We start from the raw sequence: 22596 nt of genomic DNA on the forward strand, positions 1-22596 counted from the left end.
AGAAGGGAGCGGGGGAAGGGCCGGCTGGACAGTGCTGCCTCATTGACCCTGGCACTGAGGTCAGGATGGGGCTTGTCTGAGGTGTGTGTTCCTCTGCACCAGGCCCAGCTCACCCGAGAAACAGGTGTCCTGGTTGTGCCGCTCTGGGGTCCAGAGACGTGAACTGCCTGCATTGGGAGCCTGCAGTTCTGTGCCGGGAATGTGGGTTCCCTGCTCTAGTGGAATTCCAAGTCTCCCACAGGGCCCAGGAATGGCCCCTCTGGTGCCTGAATCCTTTGCCCCGGGCTGTTCCCTATGGTTCCCTCACTCAGGAGGATTAGGGTCAGGGTTCGGAGAGTCTGTGGCAGAGCACGAGTCAGGGGCTCAGGGACAGGAAACGCCTGGGCAGAAAGGTTACTCAGCGAGTGAGTAGGAACCCCGGGGAAGTGAAGTCAGGGCAGGGCTGGCCTGTGGGAGCTGCCTGAGCTCCTGGGTTCTGGGATACTGCAGACCTTATCAGGACCTTGACCCCAGGCTGTTCCATCCAGTTCTCTCTGTCTCCCTGCCCCCCTTTCTCCCCTGGCATCTCTACGCCACTACCTCTCCTGTGTCTCTCCTCCAGGCGGGTCCACATCCCCTTTCAGCAGCCCCATCACCTCTGACGAGGAGTACCTGAGCCCCCCAGAGGAGTTCCCAGAGCCCGGGGAGACCTGGCCCCGAGCCCCCACCATGAAGCTTAGTCCTGACCCGAACCGCCGTTCCTCCGACACTGGCTCCAAGGCGCCCCCCACCTTCAAGGTCAGATCCCTGAGGCCAGCCCCCAGATCTCTGGGTGCCCCTATTCCTTTGTGTGGCCCCTTGGTCTTGGGGCCACACCAGGCTCCAGCAAGGCCTGGAGCCTGGTCCCATTAACCCTTCTTATCCAGAGCCAGCCTTAGACTGGTGTGGAACAGGCCTCTGTCCCAGATCCCCCTGCCCCTAGGAGCCACAGCTGGGCCTTGTCTCACCTGACACTTTGGGGTCCCCCCTTCAGGTCTCACTTATGGACCAGTCAGTAAGAGAGGGCCAAGATGTCACCATGAGCATCCGTGTGCAGGGCGAGCCCAAGCCCGTGGTCTCCTGGTGAGTAGCAGTCACTGACCACCATCTGCCAGCTTCCCCCACTCCAGGCCGGGCCCTGTGAAGCCTGGCTTTGGGTGGAGGGCAGTGGACCCTTTGTGGACTTCCCAGTGATCTGCCCTAGGCTAGGGGGCCTCATCCCAGGTGCAGTGGTGCCGCTGCCCACAACATGCCGCTGCCCCTTGCCTGGTGTTCATGCTCATTCAGGGCTTCCCCTCTGGGAGGGGTTTGGGTAACACATGGTTTCCTGTCTGCTTGGCATGACTAGCCAGGAGTCATCTCACTCCTGAGAAAGCCTGTTCCCTGCCATTCCCACCTCAACACCCATCCTTTGACAATAGGGTGATTTTTGAGGCCTGTTCTGTGCCCAGCCCTGTGCTAGGCCCACACACAACAATTTGTGTCTGAGCTGCCAGAGTCCAGAGTTAAACTCGGGCCTCAGCTGCAGTGCTTCGTCCCAGGTGCCATTTGATTACTCAGTTCACTTAGCTTTCTATTAGTTTGGGTTCTGTTTTTCATTTTTAATTGATTGTCTAGTCCCCAGTGCGATCTTTTAACATTCATAGTCCTTTTGGGAAGTGGGAAAGCTATCTGTCCATTAAAATAAATAAAAACAAAACATGAAATCTAAGAAGTGTTAAGATCTGAATAGCTTCGGTGCTGCTCTAAGTGCAGTTAGGTTCCAGGAGGGGAGAGACCCAGGTGGGCAGAGGGGGCTGGAAGTTCCTGGAGGGGGTGGGATGGCAGAGTCAGGGTGAAAAGCTAGCCCCGTAACCCAGGGGTGAGGGGTGCCCACAGTCAGCGGGATAGGTCTGAGGAGTGGACAGGTGATGTGGAGGGAGGGGAGGCCTGCTTGCCTCTGCAGCCCCACTTCCCCACGCCTGCAGGTCAGGACCTTGGGCCCAGGGACTGAGTTCTAGCCCCTCTGACAGGCTGAGAAACCGTCAGCCTGTGCGCCCAGACCAGCGGCGCTTCGCCGAGGAGGCGGAGGGTGGGCTTTGCCAGCTTCGGATCCTGGCCGCTGAGCGGGGCGACGCCGGCTTCTACACTTGCAAGGCGGTTAACGAGTATGGCGCTCGGCAGTGCGAGGCACGCCTGGAGGTCAGAGGTGAGTACCTCACACTCTCTACGAACCCCCTGCCCTGGACCCCGCCTTGTCCCTGCCCAGGTGTCAACTTTGACACTAGCTTAGTTATTCTAGCATGCCACAACTGAGAGGGCCTTCAAGGTCCCGAAGTTCAGCTGCTTATGCTGTAGTTGAGTAAACTGAGGCCCAGAGAGGGTAGGTGATTTGCCTAAGGCCACACGGCAAACTGTTCAGTGCTCAGCTTCCTACACAGTACTGCCTTCCCTACACTCAGTCACACCTGCCCTGGTGCCAGCCAGAGAGACCCTGCTTCCTGTTGCCGGCCGTCCTCCTCCCACACTCTTCCAAGCCTTTGTCACCTTGCCCTTGCCAGGCCCCTTCCTCACACCCGCTCCCCACTCATCTCTCGCCTCCTCTGTCCATCCCACGGCTATGCAGAAGATAACTGTGGTTGGGGGTGGCAGTGGGGAGTGTCTGGTAGTTGGACCCGTCCGGAGGGGCCCTTGGAGTGACTTGGGCATGGAGCATCGCAGGGCCCCGAGGGGTGTCAGGGTGAGCGGAGCTGGGAAATGTGGAGAGGGCTGGGCCCCCGGACTCGGGGCATAACGGCGGGCGGCCTTCTGGGCATCAGGGACGGCAGGCCAGGCTGCCCTCGGGGGTAGTGGTTTTCCTCGTGAAGGCAGGCCATCTGCCTCACATTCTACTCACCCTTCCCCGTGGGCAGTTCAGGGCCAGGAACCCCTTGGTAGCTCCACACTCAGCCACCCCCGCTCTCTTCCTGGCAGAGGCCAGCTCTGAGGAGACCCCCAGCCCCCTGTTGGAGCCTGGACGCTGAGAGTCACGTTCAGCTCCCTGGGCCCCCCAGCCTCAGTTCCCCCGCCCTCTGCCTCTGGCTCCTGGGGTCGCCACCTCCTCCGTCTCTGAACTCTTCAGCTCTCACCCCCCCAAACCCAGTCCCATTCTCTGGCCTGCTCCTTCCCCTCCAGGGTCTGGCTCTGCCTTGCTTCTCTGTGTTAACCCACATCTCGGTGCTTCTCTCTCTTTGGAATTCTTCCCACTATCCCCCAGGCTTTGGGGTGCCCCTGACGCCTAGGAATGCCTCTCCCTTGGTTGCCCAGGGCCTCTGCCTGCCCAGGAACCCTGGAGACCTGGCCTCTGACTGACTGCCAGCCCTCGCCCCAGGGCTGACCTTGGGGGAGCTGAAGGTGGCAGTGCCGCCCTGGCCGTTTTAGGGGGGCCCTAGCCAGGTGTGCGTGCGCGTGCGTGCCTGTGCTGCGTGGGTGTGCGTGTGCTGCACTAACCTGCCGCTTGCTGACTGAGGTTTTTGTCTGTACACAGGCGAGTGAGCTCAGGGGCCGCCTGCGCTCCCCCCGCTACCCTCCGAGCCGCGCCCCTGTCTCAGGCACCTCTCGGACCTCGCTGTGTTTCACTGCCTCCTGCCCACAGACCCTGCCGGCCCGGACCCTGTCCCAGCCTCCCCTCCCCTCCCCTCCCCACCCACGCAGCATCCTGGGATAGCCCATGAGCCCCTGTGGACCCTTCCTCCCCCAGTGGACATATGGCTGGGCAGGCTGGGAGCCCCCCCCCATGGACTGAGTGCCAGGAGGGGGCGGCCCTGAGGGGTATCAAGACCACCCCCCAGTCTGTCCCCGAAGGGGAGCACCCAACGAGTGCATGTGCTGCCGCTGCTACAGGCCCTGTCTGTCTTTCCGTTTGTCTGTCTGTGTGTCTGTGACAGTCAGGGAAGGATGCCTCCGAGCTGGTGTGGGGTGAGGCAGAGGGGGAGAGGACAGGGCATGGCATCCATAGGATGGAGGGGGCCAGAGGGGCAGGGGGCTGTGGACAAGGGGATCAGGGGGCACTGACCATTCCAGAAGAGGGGGACATGGGCACTGACCATTCCCGAAATGGGTTTCAAATGGCACAATACTTTTTATTTCACAAGAGACCAAAAGCCAGAGGCCCCTGGGCCTTGTGCTGATGAAGAGGCCTGGCTGAGTTCTGGCCCGGGGCAGGCTTAGGGCCCATTTGGGGCTCCCTTGTTCACGGCGAGGGCCAGGGATGCTCTGTCCAGGAGTGAGGGAGTTAGCCAGGCTCGGCGCAGGAGTAGGGGCCTGCTGTAGTGGGTGTGGACATGTTCAGAAATACCTGTTTCTTAGCTCAAATAAAGTCCAGTTTGTACCCAGCTGGTGTGCTGTGTTTTCTTCTTCCGCCGCCGTCTCTGCCCCTATGTGGCCCTCTCAGTTTTCATGCCTTTGATTCCCTCCCACTTCCCCTGAGTTCACCCTCTCTGTCCCACGTGGGATTGCCATCCTGAAGCCAGGCCTGGGAGCTCCTTGCTGTCTTGGCCTGCTGGGTGGGCGGGCTTTCCCTGTCTCCAAAGGAACAAAATGCATCTCTCTCTCTGTGTCTGTCTGTCTGTCTCTCTGTGTGTGCGTGTGTCTCCCTTGCCCCGTGTTTCTCTGCTCCACGTGTGCCCCTCGTGGCTGCTTTCCCCCAGCACACCCTGAAAGCCGGTCCCTGGCCGTACTGGCCCCCCTGCAGGACGTGGACGTGGGGGCCGGGGAGATGGCGCTGTTTGAGTGCCTGGTGGCAGGTCCTGCCGACGTGGAGGTAGACTGGCTGTGCCGAGGCCGCCTGCTGCAGCCCGCACTGCTCAAGTGCAAGATGCATTTCGATGGCCGGAAATGCAAGCTGCTGCTTACCTCTGTGCATGAGGACGACAGTGGCGTCTACACCTGCAAGCTCAGCACGGCCAAAGGTAACTGCCCGCTTGGGCCAGAGGGCTGCCGTCGGCACCCAAGAGCTGGAGGGAGGGGAGTGGAGGTGAAGGACCGGCCGCAGAATAAGACGCCCAGGAAACGGAGCTCCATCTCCTGGGTGAAGAGCCGTGGGGTGGGAGGTGGTGCTGTACACCTGCCTCCATAAATCAGCACTTGTTGTCGCAGCTGGCACAAAGTGTGTTCTGTGTCAGTGTTCGCTGTGGTTCCCGTTAGGGAGCCAGCTGCTGAAGTGTGGTGACCACACCTGCGCTGGGGTTCCAGTTCTTGCCCTACCGTGTACCAGCCACGTAACTTGGGACAAGTTACTTCATCTCTCTGAGCTTTAGACTGTTCATCTGTAAAAAGGGATCATAATACCTATCTCATAGGGGGATCGATAGGACTAATGAGATAATGTGTGTAAGGAACAAAGCACAGCACCTGGCAAAGCGTGGCACCTAATAAATGTCAGCCATTATTATTATTAACGACATCTCTGACCTGGTCCTCGTCCTCATGTGAAGAGCTGAGATAATGCCTCATTTGGTTGTGGTGATGAGCACCTAAGGTGACACTAGAGGGGCTTTGTAAGCAGGAAAGGATCAGGTCCGCGTAAGGGGCTCTTATTTCCCCCAGAAGATTCTGTGTGGGGTGGTAGAGTCGGGCACAGGGGCGCTTGCTCTGGGTGTGGGGTGTGGGTGAGGGAGTGTGGGCACGACCCGGGGGCAGAGGAGAGTTCCAAGGGTAAGGGAGGGGTGTGGGGGAGGGAGTGGGCTCGGCTTCTAGACCCTTCTCCTAGAGCTGTGCTGAGATTCATCCTGGGTGGGCAGGATGAGGTGAGGTGGGGAGAGCCAGGCCAGGCCCTGGACTCCTGCCGTATCCCCAGCCACCGTGGCAGCCTGCCGCCCACCCTTGCTGACTGCCAGCCTCCTGAGATGGTCCGCTCTTTAGATCTTGCCCATTGCCTCACTCGGGTGCCTTGGGACCTCACTGGGCTCTTCCCAGGCTCCAGGTTCTGGCCCAGCTCCTTTTTCCTGCCCAGCACAAGGTCAGGACCCACGGGTCGGGGTGCCTGGGGCTCTGTGGCCTTCCCTGCCCCAGTGCTGACCCCTCCCCACCAGATGAGCTGACCTGCAGCGCCCGGCTGACAGTGCGGCCCTCGCTGGCGCCCCTGTTCACGTGGATGCTGGAGGATGTGGAGGTGCTGGAGGGACGCGCAGCTCGCTTCGACTGCAAGATCAGCGGCAGCCCGCCCCCCTCTGTTACCTGGACTCAGTTTGGTATGGCCCTCCGCCCTGCAGATGTTGGGGGACCCCCAAGGGCCAGAGGGCAGGGCCCCTGGCTGAGGCTGCTCTGCATGCCCGCCCCTCCCTCCCAGGCCGCCCCGTGGAGGAGAGCGAGAACTTGCGACTTCGGCAGGAAGGAGGTCTGCACTCGCTGCACATCGCCCGCGTGGGCAGTGAGGACGAGGGGCTCTACGAGGTCAGTGCCACCAACGCCCACGGCCAGGCCCACTGCTCGGCCCAGCTCTACGTGGAGGAGCCTCGGACGCCTGCCACTGGCCCTAGGTACCACCCGGGGCCCCCGGTGCTGCCAGGGCTGCCTCTCTGGGGCCCCAGCCCTGTGGTGGGAGGTGCGGCTCCGGGCCTCTGGGCAGTTGTGTGGTTCTTACAGCTCGAAGCTGGAGAAGATGCCGTCCATCCCTGAGGAGCCGGAGCAGGGCGAGCTGGAGCGGCTGTCCATGCCCGACTTCCTGCGGCCGCTTCAGGACCTGGACGTGGGACTGGCCAAGGAAGCCATGCTGGAGTGCCAGGTGACCGGCCTGCCCTACCCCACCATCAGCTGGTTCCACAATGGCCACCGCATCCAGAGCAGCGATGACCGGCGTATGACACAGTGTAGGTGTCCGGGAAGGGACCCTGTGGGTGTCCCCTCCAGCACCGTCTTTGCTTGCAGTGCCCGCCCCCTCTCCCCAACCTCGGGCCTTCCTTACCTCACCTGGTCAGGGATGGGGCGTCTGGGAGAGGGGAGCCCAGAGAGGCTATGGGGTCACTGCCTCCTTCCTTGAGCCCACACGGCACCCATCTGCTGGGTCACCACTCTGGGCCTCGGTGTCCTGTTAGCACTTACTGGACGGGCAGTCCAACCTGCTGCTGACTGTGGGCAAGTTACAGAATGCCTTCAGGCCTCAGTTTCCTCATCTGTGGTAGGCTTGTTGGGAGAATTGAAGCAGTTAATACACAGAAGCACTTAGAGCGGGGCCTGGCAAATAGCGAGGGGGCAGTGAGTGTTAAATCTTAGTGTTACTGCTGTTATTGTTGCTGCCGTCATCATCTGTGTTGACAAAGCGATGCTGCTCACGCCCCCTTGAGAAATTCCAGTGAAAAGCCTGATGTGGGTCGTGTCTGGCATCAAAAGGATGCTTGGTCCAGGGTTGTTCAGTAGTAAATACAGAAGACAGAGCAGGGAAAAGTACTTTCTCACGGTGTATCTCAGTTCCATCCTTGAAGGAGTCTGAGTCTTGTGTGAGAAGGTCTACCTACGCCTCATCAGACAGTGCCACCCCATGTCCCGTGGTGGGCTCCTCTTACGGCTGCCACGTGACAAAACTCCCCTCTCTTAAGCGCTTCTGAGTGCCAGGCCCTGAGTGCTAAAGGCCTGACGTGATCTCACCTTCCTCACCGCGGGCCTGTAAGGCAGGTACTATGACCCCTGTTTACAGATGGGGAAAGTGAGGCCTACAGAGGGACAGGGGTTTACCCAAGGGCAGGCAAATACCGTCTGACTTCCTAACCAGGACGTCCCCTGTCACCCGTGCCCCACTCTCCCCTCCCATCTCTAGTGTCACCACTGCGGCTCTGACCCTCCCCTCGGCCCCCTCTGCCACTGTCTTTGCTCAGCCCACAGGCTTCCTATCTCATCACAATCTGCTCTGAGGCCCCCGGTGGGTGTCTGTCTCAGGATCTGAGCCGGCGCCTCTGCTTCTGTCTGTATCTGGGGTCAGTGGCAGCCCTGGGCTTCTCTTCCTTTATAAATAGTGTCAGCAGAGATGAATGAATGGGTGGGTGTTCCATGCAGAGATAACCGCTAAGAGAAGGGAGGGGTGTTTGGGGATGGCCCTGACGTCAAGGAAAGAGGACAGTGCAGATCTCTTCCCCTTCACGTCCCGCCAGGGATGGCCTCCTGACCATCATTCAGGAAGCACGGTGTAGGGAGAGGGCTTTGGAATCAGAGGGAACCAGGTTCAAGCCATGGCTTCATCATTTACTAGCTGTGTGACCTTGGGACGAGTTCGTTAATGTCTCTGACCTTCACTGGTAAAATGAGGATACTTTTGCAGGGTTGCTGAAAGGATTATGGAGAAAAAATGTATGTCAAGTATCTGGCATGGGCTGGGTACAATGGAAGCAACTCTTACTGTAATATATAATCTAATGTATTTGCACTTACTACATGCAAGGCATCCAGTTCTGGGCCTGGCAGGCTATACAAGCTCTGTCATTAAGGAGCTTACAGGAGGCGTGATGTGTGCAAGAAAAGAGGAAGGACCACCCAAAGCACCGTGGGCTGGGTGCTGGAGGTCCCGGGGAGGGAGTCAGAGATGGAGGTACAGAGGGGACCAGGGGCGTGGAGAGGATTTCCCAGGGCTGACACTCACTTGAACTGCATCTTGAAGGAGAAAGAGGCCTTAGGTAAGAGAAGAGCAGTCCAGAAGGGAGGCATTTTGTGAGCAAAGGCCTGGAGAAAGAACTCATGTGGCTTGTTCAGGGACCTGATGGTGGGTCGGGGTCAGGACGTGTAGGAATAGCAGGAGACGAGGCTGGACGGGAGTTTGGGCTGAGGCCTTTGGAGGCCACCTGCTTAGCAGTAGGTGCCATTAAGGTCCCCAGATCGAGAGATCACATGCGATGCTGCTGGTGGGGTGTGGACCGCACATGTGGAGGCTTTCATGGGCTCTGAGCTGGAGATGGGACCGGCAGTGGCTGTGAGGATGGAGAAGAGGGAGCTCTCCAGGACAGGAACCCACAGAGAGTGAACTGGCGTGGGAGGAGGATGAGAAGTGGCTGGGCCTGTAGTGCTGGAGGGACAGGCAAGAGGTGCAGGGCTGCAGGTGTGCACTTGGTGGCCTGGACCTAGAGTGTGCTGCGTGATGGACACCCTCCTTGTTTCTGCCCCACCCTTCCCTTCCACCTGTAGCGGGTGGGAGTGAAGGGCCTGGCCTGGGTGGCATGGGCCCACCCTCCAAAGTACCCTCCTAGCTCAGACACAGTATCACTGTCCCACCCCGCCCACAGACCGGGATGTCCATCGCTTGGTGTTCCCTAGTGTGGGACCTCAGCATGCTGGCGTCTACAAGAGCGTCATTGCCAACAAACTGGGCAAAGCGGCCTGCTACGCACACCTCTATGTCACAGGTGAGGCAGGTACCCTCCCGGTCAGCTGTGTGCACAGCCTAGCCTCTGGGCCACCCAGGGGCCTGGGTGAGGGCGGGGCCTCCACACCAGCTCCCTCCCCCTCGGTCCCCCGGGAAGCCAGCTGGCCTTGCCTCTGCCCCCGTGGCTGTGCCCCCGGCCCCCAGCCCACTGCCTGGAGGCCTGGTGATCCTGTGGGGCCATTGAGCCCGAAAGGACCCAGCGGACGTCGGACCTGTGGCTTTCAGATGTGGTTCCAGGCCCCCCAGATGGCGCCCCACAGGTAGTGGCTGTGACCGGAAAGATGATCACGCTCGCATGGGACGCCCCCAGGAGTCTCGACATGGCCATCGGTGGGTCCCAGCCACACAGGGCTGTGGGTGGGGGCGGGGGCCCTGAGGGCGCCAGGAGAGGAGGGCAAGGCCCAGGGGGGCATACAGGTGCGGGCAGGGGTGGATGGAGCACTGGGACCCTGGCCAGGAGCGGCTTTGCGGGCCTCCTCCCCACAGTGGACAGAGCCCTGGCTCCGGGTCAGGAGAGGAGAGAAAGGGGGGCTGCCACGTGCCCTTCTCTTCTCAGAGGGACTGGGTGCTTGGGTCGTGGTCCTGGGGACCCCCTCTCCTTCCCTGTGCACGATCTCCTACTGCTCTGGGCCTCAGTCTCCCTACCTCAGGTAGTAGCAAGGAATCGGGACTAAGTCAAGGTCCCTCCATGCCTGTAACTGGATCCCATGCCTGACACCTCGTGGGCTCTGAGCCTGGCCAGGCCTGTGGCTGGGCAGGAGCAGATAGGGGACGGGCAGAAGCGACAGGAGAAACTGAGGCAGGTCCTCAGAGCAGACTGATGATGAATCCCTGAGTCCCGAGCCAGCTGAATGGGGTCGGGGGTCACCCCAGCAAGGCCTGCCTCTAGCAGCTGCCTCCCCACCAGACCCGGACGCCCTGACCTACACTGTGCAGCACCAGGTGCTAGGCTCAGACCACTGGACAGCGCTGGTTACGGGCCTGCGGCAGCCTGGGTGGACGGCCACCGGGCTGCGTAAGGGGGTCCAGCACATCTTCCGGGTCCTCAGCACCACCATCAAGAGCAGCAGCAAGCCCTCGCCCCCCTCTGAGCCCGTGCAGCTGCTGGACCGTGGTGAGCCTGGTGTTGTGTGGGTCAGGGGCGAGAGCTACTGGGCCAGGGAACTGGGTGGCCATGGAGGAGGCTCCAGGGCTGGTGTGGACGTGATAACTAGGGCGGGATTGGCGTGGCTGGGCGCGACCCCTACCTGTCAGAGTGCTTCCTTCTTACTCCTAAAAGCAGCACACGCAGTGGGCAAGGCTGAGGCTCTGGTGTCCAATCCCAGCTCTGCTGCTTGCTTCTGGCTGAGTTCCCTAGACAAGTCGCTAAACCTCTCTGGACCTCGGCTTCCTTGTCTGTAAAAATGGAGCTCGCATGGCGATTGGGAGGGTTCAAGGAGCAGTGGGTGCTGAGGATCTGGTGTCAAGCCCAGCATAGAGCCAGCCCTCCTGCTCCCAGGCCCGCCCCTGGAGGAGGCGCCCGCCGTGCTGGACAAGCCAGACATCGTGTGCGTGGTGGAGGGACAGCCTGCCAGTGTCACCGTCACCTTGAACCACGTGGAGGCCCAGGTCGTCTGGAGGAGGTGGGGCCCACCTGGCATGCCCTACTCCTCACGTGAGGCGGTCCCGCTCCAGCCGGCCAGGCCGACCTCCCTGGGGCTGGATCTTGGGTGACCTCCCTGTGCTGTGTCCCTTAGCTGCCGAGGGGCCCTCCTAGAGGCCCGGGCGGGTGTGTATGAGCTGAGCCAGCCAGACGATGACCAGTACTGTCTTCGGATCTGCCGGGTGGGCCGCCGGGACGTGGGGGCCCTCACTTGCACTGCCCACAACCGCCATGGCACACAGGCCTGCTCGGTCACACTGGAGCTGGCAGGTAGGTGACAGCCGCCTCCTTTCCTCCTCTCCCTCTGAGGTCCACAGTCCTCTCCTCACACCCCCAGGTGAACACACCCACCTGCCAACCCTAGGTCTCCCCTCTCAGGCCTGTCCATCTAGTGGCCATAATAATAGCAGTACTACTAAGATACTTATTGCATACCTGGTATGTGCCAGGCTCAGCGCTAAGTACCTTACATGTATCACCTCATTTAATATTTACATCAACCCTGTGAGATGGAGTCAGTTATTATAGCCATTTTACAGATGGGGAAACTGAGGCCCAGAGAGTGTGCTAAGTAACAGGCCCAAGGTCACACAACCTAATAAGTCAGGAGCTGGGATTCAAGCCTGGATGCCCTACTCCAAAGCCAGACAGTGTTCTTAGATCCTGTGTTAAACACAACAGGAAATAGTACTTCAAATGAAACAAACTGGGAGGAGGTGGGGGACCAAGGCACTTTAAAAAAGAAAAAGGCCCAAGTGAGGCATCTTATCCCCAGACTCCCAGCTCTGGGGATCCTGGCTGCTGCCCTTTCACACAAGCCTGTTTGACAAGGCCTTCCAGCCTTTGCAGTGAGGACCCTTTTTATAATTTCTCCTTTCGAGATGCAGTCTCTCAGACTGTAACATGCATGAAGTAGTAATTATCTTGTTTTCCGGTTTGTTAATTAACTCTAGACATATGTAACTGCCACTCCGAACGTCAGATCAGCGTGAGCTAAACAGTGTTACCTGCTGAGTAGATAAGATTCCAACCAACTGCAAAGAAAGTGACATTTTAGTTAGCACAGGCCATCTTATCATGGGGTAAATGTACATTTTCTAGTGCTTTAAAAGAAACTGTTGAAGTTCACTTGAAATCTTCTGATCCTCTGACCTTCATAGACTGACCTCTGTCACTGCCCCCATCCCCACTCCCAGCAGACCAGGGACCAGATTCCTAGAGGGCAGAGCAGGCAGCCTTAAAGTAGGAGAGGGGTGGCAGTACAGTGTGTGAGGAGGGGACACGGGGACGCTACTGGCCCCGCGGAAGATGGGGTACTGGTTTCCCTTTGCCCAGCTTCCCCCCACCTCATCCTGGCACCTCCTACTCAGCCACCGCTTTGCTCCTTGGTTGTGTGTGTGTGTGTGTGTATGTGTGTGTGTGTGTGTGTGTGTGTTTTGTTTTGTCGGCCGCACTACGTGGCTTGCGGGATCTTGGTTCCCCAACCAGGGATTGAACCTGGGCGCCCCGCCCCGCCATGCAGTGGGAGCACGGGGCTAACCACTGGACCACCAGGGAATTCCCAACCGCTTTGCTCCTTGACAGTACCATCTGCAGGACTCATCTTTCTTCCCAGATATAGGAGGAGCCCTGGGGTTTGGGGGAGGCTCTGGACACTGAGAGCCCTGCAGCCAGCCTGGCTGGGACAGTGACTGAGGGAGACTGAGTCCCAGCTGGCCAGGGCTAGAGCAGGCCTGGGGCTTGGATCCACACCCCCTCCTGCTGTGCCCCACCCCCTACCCCCCAGGTGGGTGGAATGGCCTCTTTCCTCCACACCTGCTCCGCTGATGCGTATTCCCCAGGATGACCTCCCCCTTTATCTATGTAAAGGTTGAGCTGTGTGCCTGTGGCCGGGTAGTGCTCCTTGCCCAGCACCCCTGCTTTTCCCTCAAGGCCTCCCTCTCCCACTCCCTTTAAAGCCCAGATCCTCAAACATTCTCAGAGGAGGAGGAGGGCACCAGGAAGTCACAGGCTTCTTCGAAAAGCACAAGCATATTGGAATATGTATTTAATTCCATCATGAGAATTAGAAGCTGCTTTACCAGGAAATAACACAACCGCATGATATGTGCAGAGAATAAAATCAGTCACACGTGGGAGAACTAAACTGAGAACCGGTGCCCGTGGATTCATCTTGCCGTCTCCCAGATGGCTGAAGGCCCCTTAAATATTTAAATAAGATTCAGAGAGAAAACTTCAAGATAGAGGCAATGCCCTCCATGAACTTGATTCAGGGTCATAGACTGAGCTGCCTGCAGGGCCCAGGACGGTTAGAGTTCGAGAAGCCCACGGTAGGACTGTGCTGAAGGGCCACCACCCGCAGGGGGCAGTGTCGGCCACTCCTCGCCAGCCCATTAATGCAGTGAGGGAAGCAGCTCAGGACAGCCAGTCCTGATTTTCCAAGAGAGACAGGAAGTCCAGATTTCTTTTGTGTGTGAAAATCTCCTAATTTCAAAGCTGGCACATGAATACGAGAGCCAAACAAAGCAAGCCTGCACCCCCGGCTTGGGTTTTCTGAGGTTTGCAGAACATCACGTTTGGATTTGCAAGGACAGCGTTTGGTCCAGGCCAGGAACTCATGTTGCTGGGGGTGGAGTTTGAGAGCCTCAGGGTGGGCTGCTGGGGCTCTGGGTGGGGGGGGTGGGGGGGGCGGGGGCGGTCTGGTGTTCCGCCTGAGCCAGTCGCTGAGGGAGGGCTTAGAGAGGCAGGCCCCGTGACCCCCCTATTCTCTCCCCCTCCCTCCCCCACCTTCACCCCTGTGTGTTTCAGAGGCCCCTCGGTTTGAGTCCATCATGGAGGACGTTGAGGTGGGAGCTGGAGAAACCGCTCGCTTCGCCGTGGTGGTTGAGGGGAAGCCACTGCCGGACATCATGTGGTACAAGGTCAGAGGCTGATGAAGGCCTCCATGGAGTCCGAGCTGGGGCTGGCCAGGAGCCTACGGGGAAGGGAGGAGTGATTTCCTGGGGGCGTGGGAGGGGTCAGAGGAGCCTGGACAGAGAGGAGAGCAGTTGTCAGAGGTGTGAAAAGGAGGAGGAAGTGGGACCCAGAGGTGCTGGTGACCCTGGGAAATAAGGGTGGAGCTGATCCTGGGTCTGAGCAAGGCCCCTAGGGTGGAGATAATGGTGGGCCCTAAGGTAAGGATGAGAGTGGGTCTCTGGCGTGGAGGTAAAGCTGGGTCCCAGGTGGAGGGGAAGCCAGGCCTGGACTGGAGGTGACGGCCACCTCTGCAGGACGAGGCGCTGCTGACCGAGAGCAACCACGTGAGCTTCGTGTACGAGGAGAATGAGTGCTCCCTGGTGGTGCTCAGCGCGGGGTCCCAGGACGGAGGTGTCTACACCTGCACGGCCCGCAACCTGGCTGGCGAAGTCTCCTGCAAAGCAGAGTTGGCTGTGCACTCAGGTGGGCTGGAGTTCAAGAGGAGTAAGGCCAAGGGCTCACCCAGGAATCCCACGTGAGCGCCCTCCCACCGGGAATCACTCACCCGGCCCTCCACTCCAGACCGCCACCTGCTGCAGCCCCAGCAGCGCTGCCTCGGGCACCCACATTCTTGCTTCTCGGCCGTGCCTTCCACCTGCCCTCCCTGTGCCCTCGTTCCTTCTTGCCCTCTCCACCTAACACCAGGCGTCTCTCCTCAGCTCAGACAGCTATGGAGGTGGAGGGGGTCAGGGAAGACGAGGAACGGCGAGGAAGGAGACTCAGCGACTTCTACGACATCCACCAGGAGATCGGCAGGTGTGGGGCTAGGAGGGGGTGTGGTGTCCGGGGCCCAAGGGAGGCTGGGCCTGAGGCTCAGCAACGCCTGAGCCCTGTCCTCTCCCCGTGTCCTCACCCAGGGGTGCCTTCTCCTACCTGCGGCGTGTAGTGGAGCGAAGCTCCGGCCTGGAGTTTGCAGCCAAGTTCATCCCCAGTCAGGCCAAGCCAAAGGCGTCGGCGTGGCGAGAGGCCCGGCTGCTGGCCCGGCTCCAGCATGACTGCATCCTCTACTTCCATGAGGCCTTCGAGAGGCGCCGGGGACTGGTCATTGTCACCGAGCTGTATCCTGGGACAGGCTGGGTGGGTGGGGGACACATGGCCTGAATGACTGGCCCTTGTAACAGCCGATTAGCAACACGTTTCACACGTTACAAAATGGTCCCATTGACAGCTGGGAGTTCTGAAGACATCTTATAAATACTTCACAGAGTGGAGTCTGGAGACTTGTGTGAAAAACAACATTTTTTAGCTTAAATTTACATAGCGCTTGATGTGTGCCTGGCAGTGTTCTAGGAGTTTTACAGATATTAATCTATTTAATCATCGCGTATGCTTATCTCTTGGAATTTTATTATCCTCATTTTATAGATGATGAAACTAAGATATAGAGAAGTTAAGTAACTCACTCGAGGACACACAGGTGGCAAAAGGTGCATGATTTTTATCATGAAACGCAGTACAGTATATCTGAACGTTTGCAGTGACCCCATTAATACTTGGCTTTATTTGAGAGGCTCTTCTCATAAAGAATGGATTTTATCCTTTCATAAGAGCTATGGTTAAACAAAGTCACACTGAGGTAAGGATGCTGGATGGTTGGCTTGTCACTGCCACCTGCAGGGTGACCGTGTCCTACATGCTAGCCTCCCAGTCTGTACTGTTCGAACCCAAACCTCAGTAAAATGACAAATTATTATGTGTCATGGGCCTTCTGGGTCATTCTCAAATAGAGTCAAGGAGTTCCATCCACAGTCAACAAAATGCTGCTCTAACTTGATCCTTACAGATACTTCACAAGGTGGGTGAGAGGAGTCTTATCCCTATTTGACACCGGAGGGAACCTAGGCTCAGAAAGGTTAGGTGACTTTCCTGAGATCCCACAACAAGTGACAGTTCAAGCAGGGTTGTCCCATCTAAGCACCCAGATGACAGGGGGAAGAGGGAAGGTACAGTTGCTCACTGGTAGCAGATGTGCTTTTCGGGGAAGGAGGACCCTGTGCTGAGCTGGCACCCGACTTGAGCTCTGGGGCTGGAGGGCACTGCCTAAGGCAGGCCCAGCAGCTGGCACTGGTCACTGTTCTCCTTGATCCAGGACATAGCTGCACAGAGGAGCTGCTGGAGCGAATGGCCAGGAAACCCACCGTGTGTGAGTCTGAGGTGAGGGCAGTGGGTGGTAGGGGCCAGGTTGGGCACCAGTGTTCACCCACCTGAGCTCTGAGACCCGAGGGGTGCGTCCTGGGCATGCCATCTGTGCCCACGAATAGACCAGGGGTGGTGGTGGAGAGCACTGTTAGGTAGGCGGCAAAGCCCCCTTCCCCCATCAGAGCAGGCCCCCACGCTGGGACTTAAATTGTCTTCTGAAAATTTCGGCACCCACCCTGGCCCCGAACTCTGTTTGTTTCCCAGTATTCCTCACATAAAGGTTCCTCAGGCCTTGCGCCAGAAGGAGCCCCATCTAGACTCTGTTCAGTCTCGATGATGTCCTGCCATGTAGGGCTGTACGAGTTGTGCACTGCACAGTTCTTTTCATTATCACGCAAATGGCGCCCTCCTATAATGGCGCTGTGCCCAACTTGTGCAGCTGTATACGGAAGCCCTGAATCTCAGGAACCCCAAACCTATGTTTCAGCCCCCTCCACCAGCCACCTGAAGGCCCCTTCCCAAGCATGGCCTGGCTTCTTGCTACAACCCTGGTGGTGATCAAACATAATACCCCACCCCGGACTCTGGGCCTCCTGTTTTCACAGATCCGGGCCTACATGCGGCAGGTGCTAGAGGGAATATGCTACTTGCACAAGAACCATGTGCTGCACCTGGATGTCAAGGTGAGATGCAGGTGTGGGGTGGGGAGCAGACAGCACCTGTGGGTGCCAGGCACTGGGTGTCCTCCCCGCCGCACTCAGCTCCCACGTCTTGCCTTGTGTCCTGCAGCCTGAGAACCTGCTGGTATGGGATGGTGTTGAGGGTGAACAGCAGGTGAGGATCTGTGACTTCGGGAACGCTCAGAAGCTGACGCCGGGAGAGCCCCAGTACTGCCAATATGGCACACCCGAGTTCGTGGCACCCGAGGTTGTCAACCAGACCCCTGTCTCTGGGGTCACGGACATCTGGTAACGTTGGCATACTGGGCTGCTGGGACGGGCCAGGGCAGCTTCCCTCAGTGCCATGCTGAGGGCTCGCTCAGTGGCACAGAGGAGCTTTACTAAGCCCGGATGCCTACTGTGACAGTTGGCTGGTGGCATTGCGCACGGGGGTCTCCTGCCCATGTCGCTCCCTCCCCCTCATCCGTTAGGGCTGACCCAATCACTCAAGCCTCAGCCCTCACAGTCCTGGGTGCTGGCCCTCCACGCCTACAGCCACCTTGTCTCCCCCAGTGAGGCAGGCACGGTCTCTTGGTCCCCCAGACTCCTCTGGGCTTCCTAGGCCGGCCCTGCCATGACCCTTGAGTCCTCCAGGCATGTCGGGATCTCTGGGTTCAGGGTCCTCCCCCAAGGAGGCAACGCTGTGCCCATTTGTCCACGGCCGTGTTCACAGGGAGGACCTTTCCTCAGTAGATCATGGTAGCAAGAGGACTGCTCACTTCCGGTGGGAGCTGGGCTGTCCTCTTACCCATCCACTCTCCTTTCCCCTCAGGCCCGTGGGTGTCGTCGCCTTCCTCTGGTAAGGACCCCTCTGCACTCAGGACCCCGTCTCCTAACAGTCTCGTAGCAGGCCCACCCCTAACGTTTGCAGAGCCTGGGGCAAGGGAGAAGTTGGGGGCCTGCAGCCTGCCTCTTCTCTTCCGCACGCTGGTTCCTTCCTGCCCTGGGAGGGGCCTCCACGTGCATGAATGTGGACACCCAGACTGAGTGTCCAAGCTCTGGCCGCCACCACACCCCTCCATAAGGGGTGGGCACGCGTGGCGTGCTTGGGAGGCCAGTGCCGGCTCAGTGCCATTTAGGCAGGGAACTAGTCCAGAACATGGGCTACGAAGGGGAGGCCCAGGCTCCAGGGGCGTATCCCCTTGGCACAGGCTCCTCACCTCAGGGACAGGCCGCGGCTGGAGGAGGGCTGGAACAGGTCCTCTAGAGCACGGGCCTGGGATAAGGACCTGGTGGCCCAGGTCTCAAGGCAGTACTGCCTCCTTGCCCGTTCAGGGGATCGAGTAGGGGCAGGACAGGCCAAAGTCTGCACGATTCTGCCCAGATTCACCCAGCCTCCGCCTGTCCCCGGCCCTGTGCTCCCACTGGCACCCCACTTTGTCTCATCTCAGCCCCGGGGCCCACATCTCACTCCAGCCACCTCCATCTCCACCCCTGCAGCCTGACGGGAATCTCTCCGTTTGTCGGGGAGAACGATCGGACAACGTTGATGAACATCCAAAACTACAATGTGGCCTTCGAGGAGACCACGTTCCTGAGCCTGAGCAGGGAGGCCCGGGGCTTCCTCATCAAAGTGCTGGTGCGGGACCGGCTGTGAGTACGAGGCCGGAGGAGGCTCCCCCATGCAGAGTCCCCTCACGCCGCCCCTACTCCTGCCCAAGCCTCCGCCCGTAGACAGTCAATCCCCCAACTCCTTAGAGGCCCCGTTTTCCCAAACATTTATTGAATGAATGAATGAATGATAAATCCCTTCTTAATCCCCTTTCCTTTGCAGGAGGCCTACCGCAGAGGAGACCCTAGAACATCCTTGGTTTAAAGTGAGTCTTGTCTTGCAAACTGGTGATAGAAGAGGTGGAAGGAGCGAGAACGTTACTAACAGCTCCATTTTATTGAGTCCCTAGTGTGTACAGTAACCATGACATGCATTTTATTTACATATGATCCGTTAGCCTGACAATAGCTCTACAGAGGAAGGTATTATCACTTCCCTTTTGCTGATAAGGAAACTGAGGCTCAGCTTGGGGTATCGTGGACTCCAAGGCACAGGTCTGGACCCCCACCCCTCATCCTAGGGATGCACATCAGTGCTCTCCCTGGCTCTCGAGACCAGCCCCAGTCCTCCTCACTCCTGTGGCTCGCCTCCATCCTGCCCTGGTCCCCCACACTGTGCTTGGTGGGTGGCCTGGCTGTCTTGTCCTTTTGGTTTTGAACTCCCTGTGGCAGAGTTCTCACTCATCTTCAAACTCCAGCACTGCAGGGCACAGTGCCAGGCAGAGGGAGGGGTTCAGCAAATGACCCAGAAAGAGCGACTGAACAAACCGTCCAGGGAGCATCGTGCTGGGTCAACAGAAGGCTGAGGTCATTCTGGCATCTGTCCTTGGAGTACAAGCCTGGTCTCTCAGATCAGAAATGAGCTCTGAAAAGGTGGCTGAGGGAAGCATCTGAGGTGTGGCCCCCCAAGGCTCCAGAGAGATGTCTGGGGCACTGTCTCTACATGGAGACAGCTGGGGAGCTGGGGAGCAGGGTTCAAGCTGGGGGCCTGAGCACAGGCCTCCCAGGGCAGCCAGTGCACCAGGACAGGGCCTTGAGCCCTGGTGTGAGCTCTGAAGCCTAGGAGCCACCGACTTCCCGCCTCTCCGCTTAGGTTCGGGCAATTTGTCCACACGTGGGAACCTTGACTGTGGGAGTTATTGTGACAGATCCCCTGGGAGAGGGAGCCCCAGGAGCCCAGACTCGACGCTGCTCTGTCTACTGTCCCCTCCTGTGGCCGTTGTCTCTCCATTGCCAAACCTGGAAGGTTAGGGTTGACAGAGGGCTTTCCCTCAGGCCCTCTTTCTTGGTTTACAGGCACAGGCAAGGGGCGCAGAGGTGAGCACGGATCACTTAAAGCTATTCCTCTCCCGGCGGAGATGGCAGGTGAGTTTGGCTGGGCCCTGCTCCGTGGCTTCATCTTCTCATTCTACAGCCTTCTCTCTCTAACCCTGCTTTTTCTATCAGGTGCCCTCACTTCTGCTCATCTGTCTTCATCCACCTTTTAATTCTCTCAGCTCCCACTTCTGCCTGCCGTAGGCCTTCTCCCCCGGGGATGAGGTGGGCCTGAGTGGGTCAGTTTGGCCCCGTGGGTCCCTCAGGTCTGACTCTAGTACCCTGTCTCCAGCGCTCCCAGATCAGCTACAAGTGCCACCTGGTGCTGCGCCCCATCCCTGAGCTGCTGCGGGCACCCCCGGAGCGGGTGTGGGTGGCCGTACCCAGAAGACCACCCCCTAGTGGAGGGCTGTCGTCCTCCTCCGATTCTGAAGAGGAAGAGCTGGAGGAGCTGCCCTCAGTGCCCCGGCCACTGCAGCCTGAGTTCTCGGGCTCCCGGGTGTCCCTCACTGACATTCCCACTGAGGATGAGGCCCTGGGCGCCCCAGAGGCTGGGGCCGCCACCCCCATGGACTGGCAGGAGCAAGGAAAGGCCCCTTCTCAGGACCAGGAGGCCCCCAGCCCTCAGGTCCTCGCCTCCCCAGGCCAGGAGCCCAGCCCCCGGCGGGGAGAGCTCCGGAGGGGCAGCTCGGCTGAGAGCGCCCTGCCCCGGGCCGGGCCGAGGGAGCCGGGCCGGGGCCTGCACAAGGCAGCGTCTGTAGAGCTGCCGCAGCGCCGAAGCCCCAGCCCGGGGGCCACCCGCCTGACCCGAGGAGGCCTGGGCGAGGGCGAGTATGCCCAGAGGCTGCAGACCCTGCGCCAGCGGCTGCTGCGGGGTGGCCCTGAGGATGGCAAGGTCAGCGGCCTAAGGGGCCCCCTGCTGGAGAGCCTGGGGGGCCGTGCCCGGGACCCCCGGCTGGCTCGGGCGGCCTCCAGCGAAGCAGCACCCCACCATCAGCACCCGCCCGAGACCCGGGGCCTGCAGAAGAGCAGCAGCTTCTCGCAGGCTGAGGCGGAGCCGGGGGGCCGGCACCGCCGAGCTGGGGCGCCCCTCGAGATCCCCGTGGCCCGGCTCGGGGCCCGCAGGCTGCAGGAGTCTCCCTCCTTGTCCGCCCTCAGCGAGGCCCAGCTACCTAGCCCTGTGCGGCCCAGCGCCCCCAAGCCCAGTGTCCCTAAGGCTTCAGAACCTCCTGTCGCCACACCCAGTGATGCTGCACAGCCCTCGGCACCCCAGCCTGCCCGAGAGAAGGCCCCAGAGTCCACGCCAGAACCAGCCCCCAAGCCTACACAGCGCCCCCTAGCTCCGCAAACCCTAGCGCCCCCCCTCACACCCTATGCCCAGATCATGCAGTCGCTCCAGCTGTCAGGCCACGCGCAAGGCCCCCCGCAGGGCCCTGTCGCATCGCCGTCGGAGCCCAAGCCCCACCCGGCTGTGTTCGCCAGGGTGGCCTCCCCACCTCCGGGAGCCTCCGAGAAGCGCCTGCCTTCGCCCGGGGCTCCGCCAGGGCCAGCCGAGAAAGCCCGGGTCCCTACGGTGCCCCGCAGGCCAGGGAGCAGTCTCAGCAGCAGCATCGAGAACCTGGAGTCGGAGGCCGTGTTCGAAGCCAAGTTCAAGCGCAGCCGTGAGTCGCCCCTGTCGCGGGGGCTGCGGCTGCTGAGCCGCTCGCGCTCCGAGGAGCGCGGCCTCTTCCGTGGCGCGGAGGAGGAGGACGGCATGTACCGGCCCAGCCCGGCGGGAACGCCGCTGGAGCTGGTGCGACGGCCCGAGCGCTCCCGCTCCGTGCAGGACCTCAGGGCGGTCGGGGAGCCGGGCCTCGTCCGCCGCCTCTCGCTGTCGCTGTCCCAGCGCCTGCGGCGGACCCCACCCGCGCAGCGCCACCCAGCCTGGGAGGCCCGCGGTGGGGATGGGGAGAGCTCAGAGGGCGGCGGCTCGGCGCGGGGCTCCCCGGTACCGGCGGTGCGCAGGAGGCTCAGCTCCACGCTGGAGCGGCTGTCGAGCCGCCTGCAGCGCAGCGGCAGCAGCGAGGACTCCGGGGGCGCGTCGGTCCGGAGCACGCCGCTGTTCAGCCGGCTGCGCAGGGCCACGTCCGAGGGCGAGAGTCTGCGGCGCCTGGGCCTCGCGCACAACCAGCTGGCCGCCCAGGCCGGCGCCACCACGCCTTCCGCGGAGTCCCTGGGCTCCGAGGCCAGCGCCGTGTCGGGCTCCTCAGGTAAGGAGGGGCCCAGGGGGAGAGTGGAGGGCGAATGTGTGAACGAGTGTGTTTGGGGTGCGGGTGTGGGGCTGGGATGACAGGTGCGCTGGAGGGACGCTCTGGGAGAAGGAGAGGGCCGGGGACACCCACCGCAAAGAGGCTCAGGCGTTTCTGGAGGCCCTGAGGACGGAACTGGCAGGGCCGGGCTGACGCGAGGCCGAGGGGCAGAGGCTGGTGTGGGAACAGGCTAAGGTGGGGGCCAGAAGTTCTCTATTCTGTCGTACCGGCTGGGCAAGTGCTCATGGGCCTGGTTCTTAGCAGCTCCTGCAGAAAGCCGAAGCCGCCTGCGCTGGGGCCTCTCTCGGCTGCGGAAGGACAAGGGGTTGTCACAGCCAAACCTCTCTGGCAGCGTCCAGGAGAATTTGGGTCACCAGTATGTGCGCAGCGAGTCAGGTAATAGAGACCTGCTCGGTGAGTAGTCCCCTTTGAGCCACCGGGAAGGTCACAGCCGGCTGGGGAGATGGCCCACGTTGGGGGAGCCCTGGCAGCGGTGGAGGGAGCCTGGAGTCAGGAAACGACAACAACAGTGATAGCAGCAGCTAC

At 60.2% G+C, this 22596-nt stretch overlaps 1 protein-coding gene across 11 annotated transcripts in view; it reads left to right on the forward strand.

Annotated features, from left to right (window-relative positions):
- The window catches only part of SPEG (striated muscle enriched protein kinase), a gene marked incomplete at its 5' end in the record, with an annotated part of 56151 nt that overhangs the window by 25512 nt on the left and 8043 nt on the right, over positions 1-22596 (forward strand). For 8 of the 11 annotated variants that reach the window (XM_081242056.1, XM_081242046.1, XM_081242052.1 and 5 more), the window contains 25 exons: positions 602-777; positions 1013-1101; positions 1986-2206; positions 4686-4946; positions 6069-6227; positions 6326-6515; positions 6622-6845; positions 9243-9362; positions 9608-9712; positions 10290-10496; positions 10881-11004; positions 11119-11294; positions 13833-13945; positions 14294-14462; positions 14699-14795; positions 14897-15097; positions 16136-16193; positions 16784-16861; positions 16968-17146; positions 17670-17696; positions 18338-18490; positions 18672-18714; positions 19745-19813; positions 20055-22011; positions 22312-22446. In XM_081242056.1, coding sequence (XP_081098182.1) covers positions 709-777; positions 1013-1101; positions 1986-2206; positions 4686-4946; positions 6069-6227; positions 6326-6515; positions 6622-6845; positions 9243-9362; positions 9608-9712; positions 10290-10496; positions 10881-11004; positions 11119-11294; positions 13833-13945; positions 14294-14462; positions 14699-14795; positions 14897-15097; positions 16136-16193; positions 16784-16861; positions 16968-17146; positions 17670-17696; positions 18338-18490; positions 18672-18714; positions 19745-19813; positions 20055-22011; positions 22312-22446 — 5224 coding nt within the window. The remainder of the gene's footprint in view (positions 1-601; positions 778-1012; positions 1102-1985; positions 2207-4685; positions 4947-6068; positions 6228-6325; positions 6516-6621; positions 6846-9242; positions 9363-9607; positions 9713-10289; positions 10497-10880; positions 11005-11118; positions 11295-13832; positions 13946-14293; positions 14463-14698; positions 14796-14896; positions 15098-16135; positions 16194-16783; positions 16862-16967; positions 17147-17669; positions 17697-18337; positions 18491-18671; positions 18715-19744; positions 19814-20054; positions 22012-22311; positions 22447-22596) is intronic. The other 3 variants (XM_081242048.1, XM_081242050.1, XM_081242049.1) reach the window with 2 other exon arrangements.

The sequence above is a fragment of the Mesoplodon bidens genome (genome assembly GCF_964165515.1).
Source record: "Mesoplodon bidens genome assembly, chromosome: 8".
Classification (NCBI taxonomy): Eukaryota; Metazoa; Chordata; class Mammalia; order Artiodactyla; family Ziphiidae; genus Mesoplodon; species Mesoplodon bidens.